General features: G+C 31.7%; 1 protein-coding gene across 1 annotated transcript in view; it reads left to right on the plus strand.

Moving 5' to 3' along the window:
- Nucleotides 1–22,111, plus strand: part of Dach2 (dachshund family transcription factor 2) — a 497,550-nt gene that overhangs the window by 124,909 nt on the left and 350,530 nt on the right. The window contains exon 2 of the mRNA XM_027932544.2: nucleotides 9,575–9,613. Coding sequence (XP_027788345.1) covers nucleotides 9,575–9,613 — 39 coding nt within the window. The remainder of the gene's footprint in view (nucleotides 1–9,574; nucleotides 9,614–22,111) is intronic.

A 22,111-nucleotide genomic window follows, 5' to 3' on the forward strand; every position in this document is an offset into this window, starting at 1 on the left:
ATCATTCTTACAACTCTATATCTTTAAAGAGTTTTCACTAAAATCTTATGTGGTTAACCTTAAAATATTTTAATCATGTAAATGATCCTGTTGATACTATTATGGGACAGCATGGTGAGATAAATTTCATAATCCTAATATTTGAACAGTTGTCAAAAATATATAAATGATTTTCAAAAACTTGCTAAAAACACCTTGTTTGTATACAATTGCAATTATACATGATTGTATTTACTAGTCTCTGTTTTCCTTTTAGCAACTAGTTTATAGAAATAAAATTTGAAATTTTAGTGATGACTTCAAATTATAAATCACATTTCCCTCTGAAAACTAGTTGAGAAAAATCATGGTGCCTGGTATTAAATTTGGTTCTCTGCATGAATCACAAATACATTTGTATGCAGATTCACATTATATACACATATTATGTTCAGCAGACTAAATGTTTGAACCACAATAGTATTTGGAGGAAATAAAAGCTATTTCATTAGTATGCTTCTGTAGTTTATAAAATAATTTTGTTTTATATAATTAAAATTATCCTTATGCTACTGCTTATGGTTTTAATTTCATTTTATTTTTTGGCTTTACAACTGAAAGATTATTAAAATAGGCATGGGTTTATTTTCTATTAAAAAGCATTTAAAGAAAATGATGCTTTCAAAAGAAAGTCAAGGCTTGTAACACCTTTGAGCTTTTTCCTCCATCCCCTAAATGCTCTGTAATTTGTGTGTAAAGAATTTAAGACCTCTCTGCCTATTTTGCGTGACATTGCTATTGATTTTTTTCATTTTTGTTTGCTGCAATTGTAATGGGTAAATGGTAAGTGTGAGGTAATAAGGACATGCTATTTGTGAGTGTGGCAAAAATGTATTGTTTTCTACTACAAATGCACCTTCAGAAATAACTGGGTGGTCTTTCATTGCCTCTTGATGTGATTTTTTTTTTAGGGGAAGGCATTCACAGATACAAAGGCATTCTTCAAGATGTGATCACTATAACACCAGAGCCTCACAAATAAGCAGAGTAAAAGACTAAGAATCTCATATAGGATTGCTACAATGGGTAAGAAGGGAAAAAGGAAGGCCTAGTTTCCTTGGAGAGATGAGGAGACAGTCTGAAATCCCTTGATTTTCAGCAATAAGACTATTACATGTTATATAGTGTGGAAAAGAAAGAATGCAATATTAAGGAGTCCTAAACAAGGGGTGACTATATAAACATTAGAAGAAGCGTGAAGAGATGGCTAAGAAAGACCCATAGCCCATGCTGGATAGTATCTGATCTCTTCATTAACAATGATTCATTTTCATATAATAGGGGAGAGAAGTTCTTTTCTCTCTTTCATTTTTTATTTTTCTTTCTTCTTTTTTTTTTTGCATCCTTTTGAAAGTTTGGTTGAATTAAGGAGCCAAGTAATAATAAGAGTTTTCTCCAGAACCCTATGGACATTACTGCTGATGAACCTTTAGAAAAAAAAAAGCATGCCTGGTGATATTTTAGACTTAAAAGTGCACATTTTGGAAATGATGGACAGTACATAGAGCTATGTTTAAATAAAGAAGTGTTTATGCATTATTTGAGAAGAAATCATGGGAGTAATATCTAGTACTTGATAAAGTGAAAAGGGTAATGATACAAAAGGGAATAATATAGACAACTTCTGAAAAGGAGAAAACACCCACTAGTAACTTCGACAAACAGAATGGGCAATAGGAAACAGCTAATAGCCTTCATATGTACTTATTTAGTGCTAATCATAACCCTTGATGGGAATGTAGGTTTACATTTGAATAAGCTGCCTTGATACCTATAGAGTATTAGACATTATTATTTAGAAACTTGGTGGTTATCCTGTTGACACTTAAAAATAGAAAATAGTGTCAGTCTATTGATTCTCACCAAGAATTAATCACTCTAATTTGATTGGGATCGAGAGATAAAGGCAAAAAATGATGTGATAACCATCACCACCACCAACACCCTACAAAAAGCAAATAAAAAATAGATAATGCAGAATTCAGAACTCTTTTAAGACAACAGAGAACTAAATATAGAAGGGGTAGAAAAAATACAATACTTCATAGAGAAGGAAACTTAAATTGGGAGAAATTTTCTATAAGTCAAAATTTATGGCACTGCAATAACATAAAACATTAAAATCAAAGAATGTCAGAAATACAAACTCTATTTACAAACATTTCAATTATAATATTTATCAATATCTGAGGAGAAATAAACATAATAAAGGAATAATTTTTTTAAAAAACTTAAAAATCATATTTCATTACAGTGAAACCTGGAGATAGGTCCTGAACAAATGAGCTTTTATCTTGACAGTTCCATCTGAAATCAATACTGTCACCCCAAAGACTTGTTATCCAACACATGTTTTCTAAAGAGTTTCATATGGTTTTATAATGTTTGGGCTGATCTCGTTATCTATGGGGTGTTTAGCAGTTAGGTTTTGTGGCTTTTTAAGAATTGCAGCCAGTGAGGCTGCAATTCTTATGACTGTATTCTATCAAAGGCAAACACAAAGTGCCTGTTCAGCAGAGAGGAAGGAGATAGAATCCAGCTTATATGTTAAAAAAGTAACCAGAATTAATATTAGGATAAGTCTTTCATTTGACCTGATTTACTATTAGAAAGGAAAATAGTAAGTGATTAACAGCAATAAGGTTTAGAAAGTTTCACAACCTTTTTAAATCTATTTATTATATCCATTTTTTGACTATAACATAATTATGTACATTTTGTGTGCATGATCTTTTGGTAGATACCACAAGGAGATGTTCATTAATTATAAGTCTTCATTTCTATTGTTTGCATTTTAAATGATAATGAACACAAACTCATGGGGTAAGTTAATGTTGAATATATTAATAAATAGATGAAAACATGCATATTGTTATGTCCTTTCATTTTTATCTAAGGAAGATGGGAGTCAGTAGTAGTGGCGATTCTTCTTTATGTAACTTTTAGGCAAATGGTCTAATTTATTTTATTTATCGATAGGAATTTTTTCATTCAGGAAAGTCAAGATAAAACTTACTGCCTGGAGGAGAAATGAAAATAATAGTGGTTAGATAGATAGATATATTTGAGTGCCTACTGTATGCCAACAGATTATGTGGTACTTATCACTCACAGTCTTTCAATGTAATAATTTGTGACCATGATTTCTTTCTCTTTTTAGATTGTAATATTCTTGATGTCTAGGACTCTGGTTGAAGATGTTTGTATTCTATGTAGCCCCATAGCTCATAGCCTTTTGTACATAGTTGATGATCAGTAAGCATTTGTAGAATGAATATTGAATTAAGCAGCTTCTGTGATAGGGCGAGGTGATAAATGTGGCCTCTATGGGATCAGTATGTAAACTGTTAGATATCAATTATAATCATGTTTGAAGAGCTTCCTTCAATTCTTAAAGATGTTGATTCTTTGCATTGTGTAAAAACAACAAAGTTTATCAAGGAAAAATGCATCAAGATAAAATGGTAATTCAGTCACATATAGATACATAAATATCATAAACAATAAGTGGAAGAATACAGAATAAGATTAAAAATCCTTCAGTTTCAGTTTCTATATATATAGAAATGGAGACAATGATTCAAACGCGCTTATGCACACCAAATAGTTGCACTACATTAGTTAACGCAGAGGAGATGATCTGCTAATTGTATAACTGTATAATGGTAAGATGCTATTATTTAAATGTGAGATTTTGAGCCTGTTACCAAGCTGTATCTAGTATTTCAGAATGTTATCATTTGTAATTTTAAATATCTGCCTCTGCTCTCTTAATTGATAAGGAATATACTTTTATTTTTAAATAGCAGAGTGTACCTCCTCAAGGATTAAGGCAAGGCATGAATGTAAGGGATTTAACAGACTTTCAAAACAGTCATTCTCTTTATCCCCTCCTCCCGGTAATACATTAAGAGCATGTCCAGGCAAAGATTCCTTTGCTTTGAATCCTTCTTGATTGTCTTCATCTGCAGCTAAACTAAACCAGATAGGATTACCAGAATGATCAATTGTCAAATGAAACTTATTTTCTTAGAAACAGCTTAGCTGAGTTCTGCTTACAGAATTTTCAGCTTTTCACATCTAATTTAAGCTTCATTAGGCAAAGAAGTAAAATGTTAGAAAAAGTAATGCTATAATTAAAATAAATTTGGAATATTCTTTATCTCCATGAATAATGAATTTGTATTTTTACCCATCAATAATTCGCATTGATGCCATCAGATATGTTTCAGTTTATAAAACTTCTGATCAACTTTGGTTATTCAGAGAATGTTTACTTAGATTCTCAAACACCAAGACTGTCCTTCTAGAAATCATGCACCATAATCAATAATGTAAGTCAGTGCTGCATAGGAGAAATAGATTCTTAAAATGTGTTTTGTGAAAATAAGTTTAAAGACTCCACAGTGATCATTTTGAAGAAGTTTAGTGTCCCCCTCACATGGCCAATATTAATTTCATTTGACCAATATTTATTGATGACTATTATATGTCAACAACATTGTTAGGTGTTGAAGTAAAATAGTGAACAAGAAATCTAACTTGTTATTTCATAGAGATTGCAATTTTGTAGGGAAGATAGACCTAAAATATATAATTATACATTGTGATACGTGTTATGAGGGAATAACCATTTTAATCATCAACTCAGAGTTCAGGGTTGACATTAGTTTCTTCACATAAGCGGCAAAATATTTACAAAGTAGACCAATTTTCTATCATCTCAGTGTGATACCAAAGTATCAAACACAATAGCTAATAAAGCAGAAATTGCATCCAATGTTTCAAGGACTGTAATTTATATCTAATATAAATGTTTTGTTTGGCTTCTAGAGCATTTCCTCAGGGTTTTCCATGAGTCATTCTGAATATACAATACCAAGAAACCATCATTAACTGGAAGACCTGAAATATAACTAATGTAATAATGCTGAAAAAAAAATCCCTTACAAGAGGCTGGTTAGAACCCCCATATAGATCAAAGGACAAGATTCAAAAGGTCATTCATGGTGTCTTCAGCCAAACCTACAAAAATCATAAGATTATAAGAATAAAAATTTCCAACAGAAACATTGTGGACAGAGATGCCAAAACATGAAATGATTTAATATTTATAAAGGTTTTGAGAAATTTTAATGTTTAAAGTTTACAATGCAAATGATTTCAGGTTAGTTATCTAATAATGAGAGCTTTTGAATGTGACTAATATTTGCTGAGTTTGAATATGTGGAATAATGTTACTGAAAATACTATCAGGAATACATTGCTAGTACCACTAAATATATTTAACTGGCTTTATCCTTCATTGGACACATATTGTAAATATACTGAAATAATTAGTGTTATAGCAGGAGAACAACAAATTATTCTATATGTTATGAACATTGCCTTGAAAAAAAATTTGATTCTACAAACAATAATCCTTTTCTGAAATTCTTTGTTATTGTTGAACATATGAGTAACATTGAAACTCCTTAGTTTTCTCAGACTAGACTGATAAATTAGTGTTTATATAAAGAATCATCTGTCAGAAACAACTTGGATAGAGTCTTGCTTTCTTTGAGTTATATACCAGTACCCTATATAAATAGATGAATATATGTATGTGTATACATATGTGTATATATATGTGCATATACCTGATACCACATTGCCTACAATCAAATTTTGAAAATGTCATAGGCTTTATTTGTCTTCACAAAGAATGACATATACAATGAATAAATTTACCAGCTAAGAGTAAGAGAAAAGTCTGCTAAAAGCTTCAACAGTGGTAATGCAACAGTTAATATGATTTTGTCCTATCCCTAAAGACAACCTTTAAAAGGTTTACTAACACATAATTACTGGAAATTTACCCTCTACCTACCATGTCATGTGGGAGAGGAAGGCATTGCTTGATTTATGCTCTATTTTGTACATCTGTTTGCAAATTAACATTTTGTTTACTGTATTGAACTAGAAAAAACAGATGATTTGGCTAGCACAAGTTCTCTGTGTAAGAAATAGCCTAATCAAGTACTCCCTGCCCCTCAACAAAAAAACAACAACATGGCAGTGTAGGCCGAGTTAACAGCTGACTACCATTTCAAATCAGGAAATATTTTATTGATATTTGGAAATTTAAAATGAATGACTATTACTCTGATCAAATGACATAGTTAGGGTGAATTGTAATCAGTGTTTTTATGGAATCTGTTTTCATCTAGTACAACCTGTTTTATTAGAGGCTTTTCTTTAATACAGTGGTGTCAACTTCAATGGTCAAGGCTTGTCTTTACTTGTTAAATAAAGCACTTCCAACATTTTTAGATATATGATCTACCACTTTCAGTGCCCCTTCAATAAACAGTTTACATACATGGAGTTTCCTGAGATCCCACAACTAATTTGAAAAAAAATAAATAATATTTGGTTAAACTATACCCCAAATTTTCAAATAGTGGTCATAAAACTCAAATTCCTACTGGGACCAGAGTGATAACATGAATTCATTAAAGAGGGCCAGGTGTAAGGTCATGAGAAATTGTGGGAATTGTAGGAGGCAGCAGAGTGCATGTCTATTGGTAGACATTGCTTCTCTACTTCTTCTAGTTGTGCAGAGTCAATAAGTATGTGGAAATAGTACTGTCAGCTTTTACATTTTTGAAAAGCTTGAAATTCAGATTTTCTATAAAGTTTACATAGTTTTAAACCTCTGGTAATATAATCAAATATATATTTGGCAGGCTTGGTTTGGCATTTTATAGTTTCTGATTAAAAAAAATAAAAGAAAGATAGGAGAGTATAGAAAGATCTACTGGCCTAGAGATCAAGGGAGCCACAAATCATATCTTTTCTACTCTCTAAGTGCATATGTAATGTCTTTTGACCTTATTATATCCCTAGGAGGATAAAACAGGGGAGACTGTTGGAACAGTCTTCAAAAAGTTGTTCCTTAATACTCAGTAGATGAAACAAGATCACACATTTACAAATTGTAGCTATGAATCAGGGATCAGTATACATTTGACTTTATCTTACTCTGAGACATTCGCCAAATAATTGAACATCTTAGGGCTAATTTCCTCGTCTGTTAAATGGTCATGGTAGTGGGAGGTCAACAACAATTCAGACACCCCCGATATATCACATGGGAATAGAAAAGCTGCACTGATTGAACATATAGAAAGGAATGTGTCCACTTTGTCTTTCCATACATTACCCACCAGCACTGCTCCTGAAATTCAAAGGTTGACTGTATCTTTAAAATTATCTATTGAAGGTCTTTGTCCTGTTTGAAGAATTAAAGAAAGGAACACTCTATTTAGTTACCCTAACATCAGATGTTGGACTTACTATGTTAAATTTGACAGTGGATTTTCAATTTATTCTGAAAAAAGACCAAGCCAATATTTCTGAGATTTTAAGTGGATTTCTTATTTTGTGGTATTTTATCCTTTCTTGTCAAATATTTGTTTTTCTTTGTATTATTAAATGTAGTTCTGTGGTCTAGATTTCGGTTTCAAAAGTGATAGTTACATATTTCTGAGTCTTTTACAAGACTGACTTCAATCAAAGATGGCTACATCCCTGCTATTAACTGTGTAGAGCTTTGCAACAAAATTTGGAAGAATCAAAGTCTGAAAATTTATCTATCAGTGTTACAGAGTAAAAGTGACCTTGATTAATTCAAAATACAGGCTGCTCTTAATTATTAACAAGAATGTATCAGAAGTCAGTAATTTCATAATCTAAATGTAAATTATCAGTGAAGCCCATGGTATAGTATAGTTAAATTATTTTTATTTTTGGGGGCTTATATAATAATATACACATGATGATAGCCAAAATTTATTCTTTTGAATTTATAAAGTTTTGCACATAAGAAAAAGAGGAAATCTTTGACAATGTGGAGAAAGGCTCTCAAATATACCATTGCATTGCCATTAGATTAAGGAAGCATGCATTATTATTGATTTGATTTTTATGAGTATATCATATTTAAGAAGATTGTCACTGCAAAAATGATTGAATGACCAAACTGTAAAGCCAAATCAAATATTTTTTTAACAGTGAAATGACAGATATAAAAGTAGATTAAGAAAGGCTCACCTTCTGTTTCACTTCTTTTCCCCAGTACTAGATAAAGGTTTGCATTTCTTATTTATTGAGACACTTTTATACAAACTTTTGAAGCACAGAAGCCATTTATTTTTTAAAAAATAATCATGTAATTTAAAAAAAAAAAAAAAACAACAACAAAAAGCCTGAAAGGAGACACTTAACAAAAAGGTCATTTGAATAAAGGGAGTGATGAACCAACTACAATTATTTGTTGTGGTCATCATAGGAGATTCCTGTTTCTTTGCTACTAAGAAATGCATTAATATCCAAAAGAGAAAGACTGTAGTCCTTATAGATTTTTTTAGCATGTTAGTTTAGATTTTTTTGTTCTTTACTAAATGATTGGGGAACACTGAAAAGTAATATACTACTGGTAAGCTTGGCTATTTTATGGGGCTAAGTTGTAGCTCAGTGGTAGAGTGCTCACCTAGCACATGTGAAGCACTGAGTTTGGTACTTAGCACCACATAAAAATAAATAAATAAAATAAAGGTATTGTGTCTACCTACAACTAAAAATAATTAAAAAAGAGATTGGTGGGCTGGGATTGTCGCTCAGTGGCAGAGCGCTTGCCTACCTTGCATGAGGCACTGGGTTTGATCCTCAGCATCACATAAAAGTAAACAAATAAAATAAAGGCATTCTATCCATCTACAACTATAAAAAAATTTAAAAAAGAAAGAAAATGGTTATTTTGTTAACTAAGCTAACTTCATGAGATTTTTATTGATCTCTTCTTTATGTGTTTAATTTTCTTTTGTGTGGATGTTTGTATGACTGTGTGTGTGTGTGAGTGTGTGTGTGTGTGTGTGTGTGTGTGTGGGTGTGAATGTGTAACCCTTGTGGGAAACAAGTAAGATAGTTCAGTATTTCTCCAGAAATAAGTACAGAGTGAGCTGTGTGATAACTTATTTTCATCATACTGTTAACTGAATTTAAAAAGGAGAAAAAAATACACATTTTTTTCTCTCCTCAAAAGTAGTGGAATACCCAATGGGATGGGAAGAAAGGTTCTCAAAAGTAAGGGAAAAGACATAATATTGCTGAATCGTTTTTTTGGAATTGTTACGACCCGAGGCCATTTTCTTCAACAGAAATCTGTAACTTTATTTCCTTGCCTTCATATAGAGAAAAGCCCTAAACCACATGACATTTCACATTATTTTTTACTCAATTGGGATTAAACCAGAATGTAATAACATTATCCATATATTTAAAAAACTATCTAATAGCAATTCAGGCTTTCCTACCTTCTTTGTGTTCTTCCCTGCTGGTGTTTCATTGTGTGTAACCTATCTAAGATTTCTGCAGAATTTAAGAAGATTTTTTTGTGAAATATAATAAAGCCTTAATTAATTGGAAGCTAACTAACCAGAACTCTCAATTAACCAGTTTTATTTATTTATTTTTTGCTACACTCTCCTTTTAGAAGGAAGAGGCAAATGACAAGAAAACAAGCTGTAAACAGGTATTTATGTATTTATTTTTTAAAAATCAACTTCCTGAGAATGTCCTGGAGCCTGTACAGATTAAACCCAACTTCCATAATCTTGTTCCCTAGACTATACTTCCTAAGATAGGAAAGGGGAGCCTCTTAGAATTTTCAGCAGCAAATGTTGAATCTTAGTCCTTTATTGATGATAAGAAAAATGAAATCCAAATAGCCTATTAGAATCAGTCCTTACATTCGAGCATTCTAAGTATTTGGGGTCTCCACTGTTTCACTATTTCCAGTTAGTCATCATTTATATCTATTAACTGGAAATGAATCCCAGGATCATACAGTGAGATGACGATTGGCAGTCACAGGGAGCAACTCCCTCCCTGGAAACTAAAACAGAAGCTAGAGAAAAAAGTTGATGGGGCCTAGGGGGTCACTGACATAAAAACTGTAACACTTATGCAAAATAATGGGAAAGTACTTCAGGTGTCCACCTACCCCTTGGCTGTGGAATGCTTAGGAAGGTACATTCACTTTTGCAGGGTAGCACAGGCTATTAAGTGTGCTACAGCATGGAAAAGAACTAGACTTTCCAAGTTCTAAGCAGTAGGGACAGTTATATTTTATAGACATGCTAGTAGTTCTATAATATCTGAAATTCTTTTTTTTTTCCCAGTAATGTATTTTGAAAATAGTTGGAAGTCCAGGAAGCTTTACATTTGAAACCTCCTGAAATATCTATGGAATTTCAGTTAAATTACAAATAGAGATAGCATATTATTCCAAGCCTCATTCTTTCAGTTTGTTATTCAGAAAAGAATGGGTAGTGACTCAGAGACAAGGGAGGAGTGGAACCCTGATCCTGATGTATATTTTGTTATTGCCTGGCAATAGAGTCCCAATTCTCTTTCACATACCCCTTTCAGAGGAAATCACTGTTTGATAATGTTTTTTCCCCCTTCCTTTAAGACTTCCCTTGATGCAAGTTTTGTCCATATTTTTCTATAAGAAAAATGTAATAGGGCTTTGGGGGAGATGGGGACCACACTGTGATTTATTGTTTTAAGTTTTTAATATAGAAAATGAGAATTAAAATTAGTCTTAAATATCATGCATACTAAATAATTCCCAAGTGACCTAAAACAGTGAATGTACCTCCTTAAGTGCAAAACTTTGTATTCAACTATGACATCAAAGCTGTGGACACTAAAAACCAACAAAAAATTATTAATGATTGATTTTAACTGAATGAGATGGATTTAATTTCGAGTTTAAGTTTTGATATTGAAACTATTTCTGATTTTATATAAATGTAGTTGAAGTCAGGAATTGAAATTTGCTTTTATTTTTATTTTTTTCTAGTAAAATTACATGTAAATTAACTCTTAATTAAGTGTAACTGTATTTATAGATATATAGATTCATTTTTAGGTTATCAAAGCACACATTACATATGTACATATGAGTTTTATAAGATTTTGCACTTGCTGAAATATGAGAAAACCATGAATTGTTTTTGAAAATATATGTATTAAATCACTTAAACCATAGAGAACCAGGGGGCCCACAAACCCTGATGCCTATGGAGGCAAGGCTGGTGATATAAATGAAAGACTATAAGCAATAGGGAGTAGAAGTGAATATGGTGAACTAAAAATATGTATTTTTTTTTCTAAAAGTGGTGGTTACTACTCACCAAAGCTGATTGCTCCCATGTGGGAATGTTGATTTAGTGTTGTTAAGGTCTTACTTTTAAGAGAAGCTGTGAAGACAAACTTTTATATGAAATTCTCCAAACCTTACATATTGGTAAATAATTTAATTAAAAAAGTAACACTTTTCAGACAAAACAAAATGCATATGTGATCTAGATTCAGTCCATGGGATATCAATTTGTGATCTCTGCTCTAAATTGTAAATCCTTTAGTTACTGAAATAACAAAAAACAAAACAAAAAATCATAGTTTGCTATAAAATGTACCTGAAATGCTTGATGATAAAAAATCATGTAAAGTAAATAAATAGTAGGTGGGGTTCTGGTACTCAAAATGGTGGTCATGCACTTTGTAATTTTTTTAAATACATAGAAATAGCCAATGTAGTTTTCCCTTTAAAGTGGTTTGAAAATTAAAATTATGATTATTTTTGCTTTAATGTTTACCAATGAAATGCAATGTGAAACAAATCATTACTGCCATGACCAAAAGAGAATATTTAAGCACAGTTATGTTACATAACATAATTAAGGTTTCTATTTAAAGCCTAATTTGTTTTGCTTCAGTAGGAAGAAAGGCATGTGTATACCATGTGTTGTTTTATTTTAAATTGGTTTGCCTTTAAGCAAAGTTTCAATTCCATCTTTAAAAATTCCTTTATTTTTACAAATGGTTAAAATAAAAAATAAAAGAAATGTAAGTAGTTAACACAACAAAACTTCATCTGAACTTTTGGTGGACATTGGCAAAGACAAAACAAAAGTTGGTCATTTGAGATTTTATTAAGAGGTAACTGTTTGACTGATCTGAGACTTTGCTTGTTTGTCTGTCCTGCCCTGGACCTTAGCACATAATCCCACTGTGCTACAATGCTTTTGACATCTGTATGCCCCTTTCATCACTGGCAACCTAAAAGTATATTTGTCTAAAAAGGAAACAATTAAATTCCAATCTCTCTAGAAAAAAAAAAAAAAAAAAAAACGAAAAGTAAAACACCCCACTGCTAAACCTGCTTTAAAGACTTCTATGATCTGCACCATAAATCCTCAGTTGGGATAGTAAGTTAACATTGTCATTTCTCATGAGAAACTCAAAAACTTTGAAAACTTAAAAAAAAAATCCAAAAGATAATAAAGCTCAATCTCAAATCCAAAATGAACTAGAAAAACCTCATTTGTTGAGGATTATTATAGTTGATGTTTTCATATAATGACACATGCGAAAAATGAGAAATTGAAAACTGTTAAACACATATGATAATGTATAAAACTGTTGATATTTATTTAAATTTGTGTAGATGGTGCTGCCCTTTCTAATAATTATTTGTGTGTGTGTGTGTGTATATATATATATATATATATATATGTGTATATATATATATATATATATATATATATATATATATATATTTTTAGTTGTAGATAGACAAAATACTTTAATTTTATTTTTATATGGTGTTGAGGATCAAACCCAGTGCCTCATTCATGCCAGGTGAATATTCTACCACTGAGTCACAGCCACAGCCCCTAATAATTAGTTTTGACCATAATTAATTTGTTCCATGAAAAGAATGAAATATGTTTAAATATACTAATTAATTAAACCTATTAACTAAAATTTGACCAGTTTAAACATATAAATAAGACAATTTAAGATAAAAACTGATGAACAGTTGTCCTTTCTTTTGCCAGATGTAATAATATTTAATATTCACCAAACATGATAGGAAGTGATGTTCTGTATTTTAGTTCATTAAATCATCCTAACAACCCTACAAAGTAGGTGTTGTTATTATAATCCTTGTTTTACAGATGATGATACCAAGTTGCAGAGAGGTTCAGTGACCCATCCAAGAACATCCATCCTCAAATATGAGAACTAGCATTTGAATGAAGGCAATGGGATTTCAAAGTGCAAAGGCTTTGGACCTATATATTATATAACCTGTGAACTGGTATAAAACTTATTATTAAAACACCTAATTTCTTATATACATACTAATATGTATATATACCCATACACATACATACACCTATACACAAATATATACATATTTCTGGCATATTTAAAATGATATTTCTATTCTGAAATCACTTTTTTAACATTTTGATAGTGTAAAAATTTGTGATTAATTATAAAATAGTTCAAATAGAAAGAGTAAAAAAATAATAAGATGCCTGTGGACAAATTTCCAAATTGAATTGACCTCCTACAGAACTTCAACATCCAAAACTAGACAAAAATTATGGTTCACACACTTTGTTCATATGATCTCTAGATTAATATAATTTACATGCATACACCTTATTTAATGTGACAATAAGCTCATAGAATCCCACATAAATTGCTTTTGAGTGTTTTACCCATTTTGGCCTGTTTGAGAACTGATTGTCGGGCTCATATTTAATAACTTTTATTGCTATTTTTGCTAATTGGCCCTCTATTTTTTCAGTTTAAACATATTTCTGGAAGCAACTATTTTGTTTACTGTATGGGTTCGTGAAGAAAAAACTCTGCCAGGATATTCTAGATTATCTTTACCCAGATCTTACATATACTATATGGAGATTTAATCCAACTTTTTCAATAGCACTAGTTAAAGCACATACAAAACAAGATATTCCAAAACCTTTAAGCAAGTTTCAAAGATATAGATTCAGAGCATTTTGAAGCAGCACTTCTTGGACATATTTCACTAAGTGATTGCCAAGGCTATTGAGGAATCAGTGCTCTTTGTGAAAAAAAAAATATTATGGTTCCTCAAAATTTATTAAAAGAAGAAAGGAGGAAGGACGAAATTGTGTATTGAGTTTACCACATACATTTGTAAAAATTACTGTATGTATTTGAGATTTTGGTGACTATTTCTTCACAAAACCAGTTTAAATCATTACATGTACTACTGTTTACTGAGGATCCACAGTTTTGTTGGACTGAATGGAGCCTTGGCAAACAACATTTGTCTTTTATCTACAAAACATCAAAATCATGAACAATTTTGTCTTACTACTGCTCCCAAGTAAACTTATGTGCTTTGACACAGATGGCATCTAGATAATAAGACTATGATATTACTACAGAAAATATTCCTTTGTGTTACTATTAAAAACCCAGTTTGAACCCTGAGCAAGTCATTTACATGATGTTTCCTTGGGATTACCTACATTCTTGTCCACTCTGACCTTGTAATTTTGCTCACAGTTGGAAATGTAATGCAGAGTGACTAAGATAATGTTGTTTACACAGACTTTAAGTGGAATGACATTATAGTCAAGCAAGTGTCACATCACCCAAAGTGAAGGAAGACTTAATTACCATAATCCTGTGAATACTAAAATTTCTTAGCCATGTGTAGCATAATAATGCAATGTTCTGCATGTTTCATTTAATAATGTGAAGGTGCAATACATTAGGTCTCAGGCTGTGTTTCTTTAAAAATAAAAGCAAAGTGGAATTGTGGAAAAAAATTCAGACTTTTGTAGCAGGATACTTGTCTGAATGTTCAGGTGAAGTCTGTCCTTTCTTTTAAACTCCAAAGAGTTGCCTGGTGATGTGAAAATGAAGGGACTGCTAAAATATCCATAAATCTAGACACCAGTGAGTAGGGTGACAGACCATGAATTTCTCTGGAGGCGCAGGGTAGTTTTAACTAAATGACTGAGACAGAATAAAGAGGAAAGCCTGATAACCACCTATTATTGTGCAATGGGGAACATATCATTAATTTACAAAGAAAGTGGTGACATTTTCTAAAATTGTATAGCCCTATTCTTAAAAGTTTGTCAGTGTAACTAATTAGTTGCTAAAATGGAGTTGATTCTAAGACCCAGTATGAATGCATTAGAAAAGGCAATGCATTGTCCCTAAATTGGTATGGTTTGTAATACATCTTGATGAATGGTACAAAATAATGTTAAGAAATGGGACTATTATTCTAAAATGGTCGTTCATTGGTTTGTAGTCCTTGAAGGAATTATGTTCCATGGCAACGTGCACTGAAGTCCTGCAGATAAATTTTAAGTGCCCTAAAGACATGTCTTGCTTTCTGTTTTTGATAACACCAAGTTTTCAATATGAAGAATTTGCTTCCTCAAAGGGTTCTTGCCCTCCTAGCATATTAGAACTCCAAAGATGTTGTTACCTTAGATTATCATTTGGACTTTTAAAACTACTTTTATTGTTCAAGAGATGAAGTGTATGAAATGAATCATCAATAAACTGTAAAAAATGTTTTTTAAATAGAAAGCTGAGATATAAAAATATGTATTGCTCAATCAATAAATTTATATAAGTGACATATTACTTATAATTCATGAAACATATCGCTGGATCCTCTGATACATATAGTGCTCTCAAATTTTTAAATATATAAAAGCTATTAAAATATAATATGTTGAAGCCTTTTAATAACAGCAATCGTGCTTTATAATTGGGAGTACCTAAAAGAATTTAGAACTTATTTATCATTACAGAATAGTTTTCTTTTACAGAATAGTTGTATTTAAATGTATAAGTAAGATTATTCTTTGATTTTCTTTTCATATGAACATTTTCCTTTTAATTTATTATTTCTAGAAAAGCAGTATATTAGTGTAATAATGTAGTTGGTGAACAGATCTATATTGTCATGCTTCTTTAAAAGTAACTAACTTACATTACAAAAATGGTGTTATTAGATGCTTTATGCTGTTTTACAAATATTCATTAACTCACATATTGTTGTATCTGATATATTATCAAGGAAAAAAGATAGTGGTTTTAACTTTTTAATAATGAATTTCATTTGGAAAGAAAACATCTCCTGGATTAAAGATATTTTGTAAAGAAATTTAGGACATCTGATTTAAACAGTTCATTTAAAAGTAGTCTGTACCTATTTTACATTTTGTAGCATTAAAAACAAATTGCTCTTCACTTAATTTAGTTTGTTCAGCTCTCCTTCACAAGTCACTTGTGATTTGGGAACTAAATTAGACTCCAGTGAATGTAGGGGTAAAATGATTTTATAATAAAGTGGGCCTGGTGCAAACATGGTTAGAGGCATTGTGTATGTGTTTGGTTGCCTTTTTCTGTGCTGGGCATTAAACCCAGGGCCTTGTGCATCCTAAGCATGTGCTCTATTATTGAGCTGCATATATCCCAGCCTGTTTTTTTAAAAGTAAATGTTTTATTTTAGAACATTTATACAGTTAACAGAAAAATTACGAAGGTTGTACAGAGTTCCAATATAACTTGTATCAAGTTCCTTCTGTTACTAATGTTAAAATTAATTTGTCAAAATTAAAGAACCATCATTGACAAATTGTTTTAAATTAAAGTTCATATTTTATTCACACTTCCTCAGTTTTTCCCCAATGACCTGTATCTGTTCTAGGATGCAGGATACCACATTACATTTAGTTGACATGTCCTTTTACTCCCTTTGATTGCGACAGTTTTTCTCTTCCACAATTTTGTTAAGTACTGGTCAGGTTTTATATAATATAGCATATTGGGGCTTGTCTGATGATTTTCTTATGGTTAAATTTGGAATATATATTTTGGGAAGGAAAACTACAAAGGTTTGTCAGATTTCTCCATTGCAAAATTACCTGTCTCCACCCCCACCCCGCACCACCCCAACTCCTTTCTATAGGGTAGGTACTCTTTGAGAGTCTTTGGAAGGCAGTTCCTGTATGCAAAGTATTTGGAAATGTCTTGCCTAGAAGATTTGTTTCTTTTTCTCCAATTGTTTATTTAATAATTTATTTATAACAGTACAGATTCATAAGTATATATTTTATACTTTGGGTTATAGTGAGATACTACAATATTTATCTTATTGCTGAAATTGTCCTATCTTTGGTTATTGGGAACTCTTTCAGTTGGCTCTTGTGTACCTTTGACATGTCATCAACATTGTGGATTTTTTTGTGTGTGTGTGCATTTCTTACTGTCTTGCACTAGAAGATTTTACATGCCTAGAATCAGTGAGTTTTCCAAGTAGTACTTTGGGAAATTTTAATCTTAATCATAAGGAAAATATGAATGTGGCTAAGAAAGAGGGTCAGGGACCCTCAGCTTCATTTTCTTGTTATTGCTCTAAATTCACCATCATCCTATTAATGCATATCAACCTTATTCTTTTACCATATACATCTTTCCCCATTACTCTAATAATATCGATTAAGAAAAGGACCAAAAGCCTTATAGTCTTCTGTAGCCACACACATTGTTATGCATAGATTTATAAATATGCTATGCAATTCTAGAACATATTTGTCTTTCCAGGAACCCGCCCTTCTAAACTGATCCCAATAAACGAGCTTACCATCAGTTCCTGAGTCTTGGAGGATTCATTTTTCCTCAGAGAGGATTTGGGAACAAAATAAATTTAGGGAGTATGGGATTAAATAAACAAATGTATTTACTGCAGGTGTTCTCACACTCCATGATTAGTTAATTTGTTCTATGAATAAATAGGAGAAGACACCACATAGAATGTTTTCAGTCTTTTTTTATTAAAGGAAATGTTTTGTTCATGAACCTAATATTGATAAAACAAACTTTTGGACATGCTGTTACAATGGTAAGAGTCTTGAATTTGTATTCAGAAATCTTGTATTAAATTCCACATTGTGCCATCAGCTCGCTCTATTACTACAGGCATGTAACTTAATATCTACAATTCTCTTATCCATAAAATGAACCTAAGATTGCATCTTAGAGGATTATTGTGAAGAGCAAAAATGTGCAAACCTACGTTTGTATGAATTCCTTTTAAATGCTCATTTCAGTGCTAGTATAATAAGCAGTAGATGCCATGCCTTGGCTTTTATAACCATTGTATCTCTAATATATAGCATATTTCCCTGACATTTGGTCTTTGATCATCAATAAGTATTTATTGAACAATTGAATTATTTTACTATTATTTCCTGTCCTTCTGCACATGTTGTACAGCAGTTTATGGCATTTTATAAATTGCTTTTTGAGATTTGGTATCCACGTGACAGGATGTAGGGAGAAATCTACATTGAATTGGTTATATATATGCAAAAAACCTACAAAACTGAAGAAACAAAAAAAAACTAAAAAGACCCTTAAACTTTTGATTCCAGCCTTTGTTTTACTGAACATGTGCTCACAGCCAATGGCTGGCTGCATTCTGATTAGTTTTCATTGCTTCAAGCTGACCAGATTTTCTTTTGAAATAAAGGCACTGAAGCTTTCACCTCCACACTATGGTGATGTAAAATTCCTGCTGCAGAGTCACTGAGCTAGTGCTAGAAGAAGAGAAGCACCTGTGAGCACAGGCTGTCAGAAGGCCCTCAGAGCCCTAGAGTGTTGAGGCTACAGCTGCTGGGTTGAGAAGCAGTTGGAAGTGCTTTGTTACTCCTTCTTGTGTAACCACAGGAGACCCACTAAAGGATTTTTACTTTCTTTGGATGTATAATTTGTGTTGATTAACAGTAGTTATGGGAAGGATCCCTTTTGTAAAACCGAAGACAAGGCAAAGTTGTGATGGAGGTGACATGGCAGGCCCTGTTAAATTGTAGACTTTGGTGAGAAGTGTTGTGTGGCCTCACATCTTCTATTTTGCCTAATTCTTCACGAAACAACGTATTCAGCATGTATTCCCAGAGGTAAACTTTTTTTAGATTCCAGCTGCTCTTTTCAGAAAATAAACTAGAACATGTTTATTATGTTTGAATTTGAGAAGTTTCCAGCCTTCCTAGAAATGTTAGGTGAATATTTAAAGTCTGGGGAGTGCCCGTTCAACTTTGGACATTGCAAAAATATTTAAATCAAATTCTCAGCTTGGGGTTTGTGGTTGTAACTCAGTGGTAGAGCACTTACCTAGCATGTGTGAGGCACTGGGTTCTATCCTTAGCAACACGTAAAAATAAATAAATAAAATAAAGGTATTGTGTCCATCTACAACTGAAAAAAAAGAAAAACAAAAAATATTTGAAATTTAAAAATTTTAGACTCGGGGATAGTGAGACAATGAATGGGCAACATAGTTTAGGGGTTCTTCTTTTTAATATTTAAATCATATGATAAATACTAGTATACCTTTTCCATCATGTAATTCATGAATTCTGAAGAACAGAAAAATGTTTTAGTTAAAAAATAAACTCTAGATGGGATAATGATGTCCTAACATTTCCGTAATTGTTGGTCTGAGCTGTTCTTCAGGGATAGTTTAACAATTTAGTAGCATTGCTCTTCTTTACACTTAGAAATAGTTAGCAAGTCTCTCATCCTATCCCTACTTCTGGCTCAAAACGTGAAGTATAGACTTTGAGGCTTGTATAAAATATGTGTATGGTTGGGCAAGGCAAGGCTTAAAATTATAATACTATGACTGAATGCCTTGATGGAGTTATTTTCCTCTATCAAGAGCTAGATTGTCCATTTTGAACATCACCTTGTACTTTCCATATATTGTTCAACTACAGGTTTTAATTAAATATATTAGTTCTTTATTTAATTTAAAGGAATACACGTTGGGACAAGACTCTTATTTCATGTGTGCTCTTGAATTTCGAAACTTTTCTAGGTAAAATATAACCATCTTCTTTTAAATGGACAGTTGCAGGGAGTTTTAAGGAAACATTTCAATTTGAATCCAGAAATTACATCTAGGAATCCTTCCTTGTGTTTTGCAAATCTATCAAGTTTACTGAATTTGTAGCAGCATAGCTGAATTCCAACAACTGCAAAAATAATTAGTAAAATTAAGTTGACTATGTTGTAAACAAGTGAAGTTATTATTCATTCTGTACCACACTACAAATGTGGGAGGACATGTTAAATGATAAATTAGGCATGAACTGCTTTAATCTGTAAGCTGAACATGTTAGCAAATGGCTTGCGTTTGTAATTAGTATTTATGGCCACAGGAGAGTGCCTCTTTTAAAACAGTGACAGGAAATTGATCAGTTTAGGTTGTCATAGCAACCAAAAGAGTTCCATTGCTTGTGTTAGATTTAGCCTATTACACTATATACCTATGTTTAGAAATATATTTATGAATTGTAAAGATAAACTCCTCAATAATGCAAAAGGGGTTAGAATGACAAAATGCCAAACTGACAAAGTCCAAATGAATGCTTGAATACTTGATAATGAGCTTAAGTATTTGACGGTTGTCATGACATTTCTTTTACAAAGCAAATGATGTCTGGAAAAAAATCTTAAATCTAGATGAAAATGCAAAGCCTTTTATGACAGTATGTGGCTGTCACATTCATAATAAGAGACAATAATTGATGATTTATGAGATGACACCATGGCAACAAAGTCTTTCATCATTGGCACCCCTTGGTTACTTTTATATCAGGGGTTTGCGGGTGCCTGTGAAAAGTCTCCAACATGACATACAAGAAGGTCTACTCATATCTTAATCCATTAGATCTCATTTAACAGGGTAGAAGCATTGTGGAGATTTTCAGAATCATATGACAAAGTGAAAGCTGGTAAAATCTTTGGTAAAAAGTCTCTGCTAAACTAGTAAGCATGTTCCAGAGCTGAGAATGGACAGATTTGTTTCTGTCCACTTAAACTTTCAAAGAAAATATATAATGCCTCTCTTAAATTTGAGTGCAAGCTGTTAGCATGTTTAAAGTTATGGTATCTGATAATATTCTTATGTAGGAAGTGAGGAAAGAGAAGAAGGAGTGTACTGCACCTTGACTTGCTTTGAATTACCAAGACAGAGTATTTTTTAAGAGAAGAAGAGTGTACTGCACCTTGACTTGCTTTGAATTACTAAGACAGATTATTTTTTAAGTTTGATTTTAATGTTGAGGTCTTTATAAAAATAGAATGGGTGTGTAATTTGGTATTCTAGAGTGGTTTTAATGTGTTTGGTAGGCCAAGGTGTAAGATGTTACCATTTCTTAGAAGTGACCATATATCATCATTTCTATTGTATATTATTTAAAATATTGAAAATATAGTGAACCTTCTGCCTTGATTTTATTGCCAATTCATTGAAAAAGAAAGGCCATTTGAAATTTAGACCTATAAAAGTTCCTAGATTATTCAGCCATTTATGTGATTGAAACAAAGGGCTAGACAAAGTTATCATTTCGATGTCCTTTCCATTGGAATTTAACAATGATTTACAAAAATTTGTAGTAACATCAAAAATTGGAGATAATTGCTGCAAAATACTGAAATTATCAGATGTAAATGCCATAAATATAACATAAGTATGTATATCAAAGTTTATCTAGCTTTTATATACGTTTAAAATATGGTTTAAAACATTTTAAAAATATGTTTAAAATATGTATATAAAGAATTTTAGAAACATTTGTCATCTTTTGTCAGGATAAGAAATCTATAATATGCATTTCCTTCAGAGGATTGCATAGCCAATTATACAAAGATCTTTGCTCATTTTTTCAATTTATATATTTCCTATAAGGCTGTGGAAGGCTGCTCAGTGTGAGATCCCTAACTCTGCTGAGTTTGTAATTTTGTTCCAAGTTAACAGTTAAGAAAATGGAGCCTTCCAGTCAGTATAATAATGATTTATCTCAGCTGATATAAGAAAATAAATTAATTTTGATTTCAAATCATAGATAGTGGAGAAGTCACATACGCATGAAAAATGGTATGTTGCAATAGACTATTTTATTTTTTATTTCCTCTATTGAATATTATGTTTTCTTCAACATTTTGCTGTAACAGGTACTATTTTTGTTATTTATCTTATACTTATTTTCTTATCATCTTTTGAAATATATTTCTATTAGAATTGCTTAGTTGAAAGGTATACACATTATACATTTTAATAAGTTATGCGTGAGTCTTA

Source organism: Marmota flaviventris, chromosome X (genome assembly GCF_047511675.1).
Source record: "Marmota flaviventris isolate mMarFla1 chromosome X, mMarFla1.hap1, whole genome shotgun sequence".
In the NCBI taxonomy this organism is placed as follows: domain Eukaryota; kingdom Metazoa; phylum Chordata; class Mammalia; order Rodentia; family Sciuridae; genus Marmota; species Marmota flaviventris.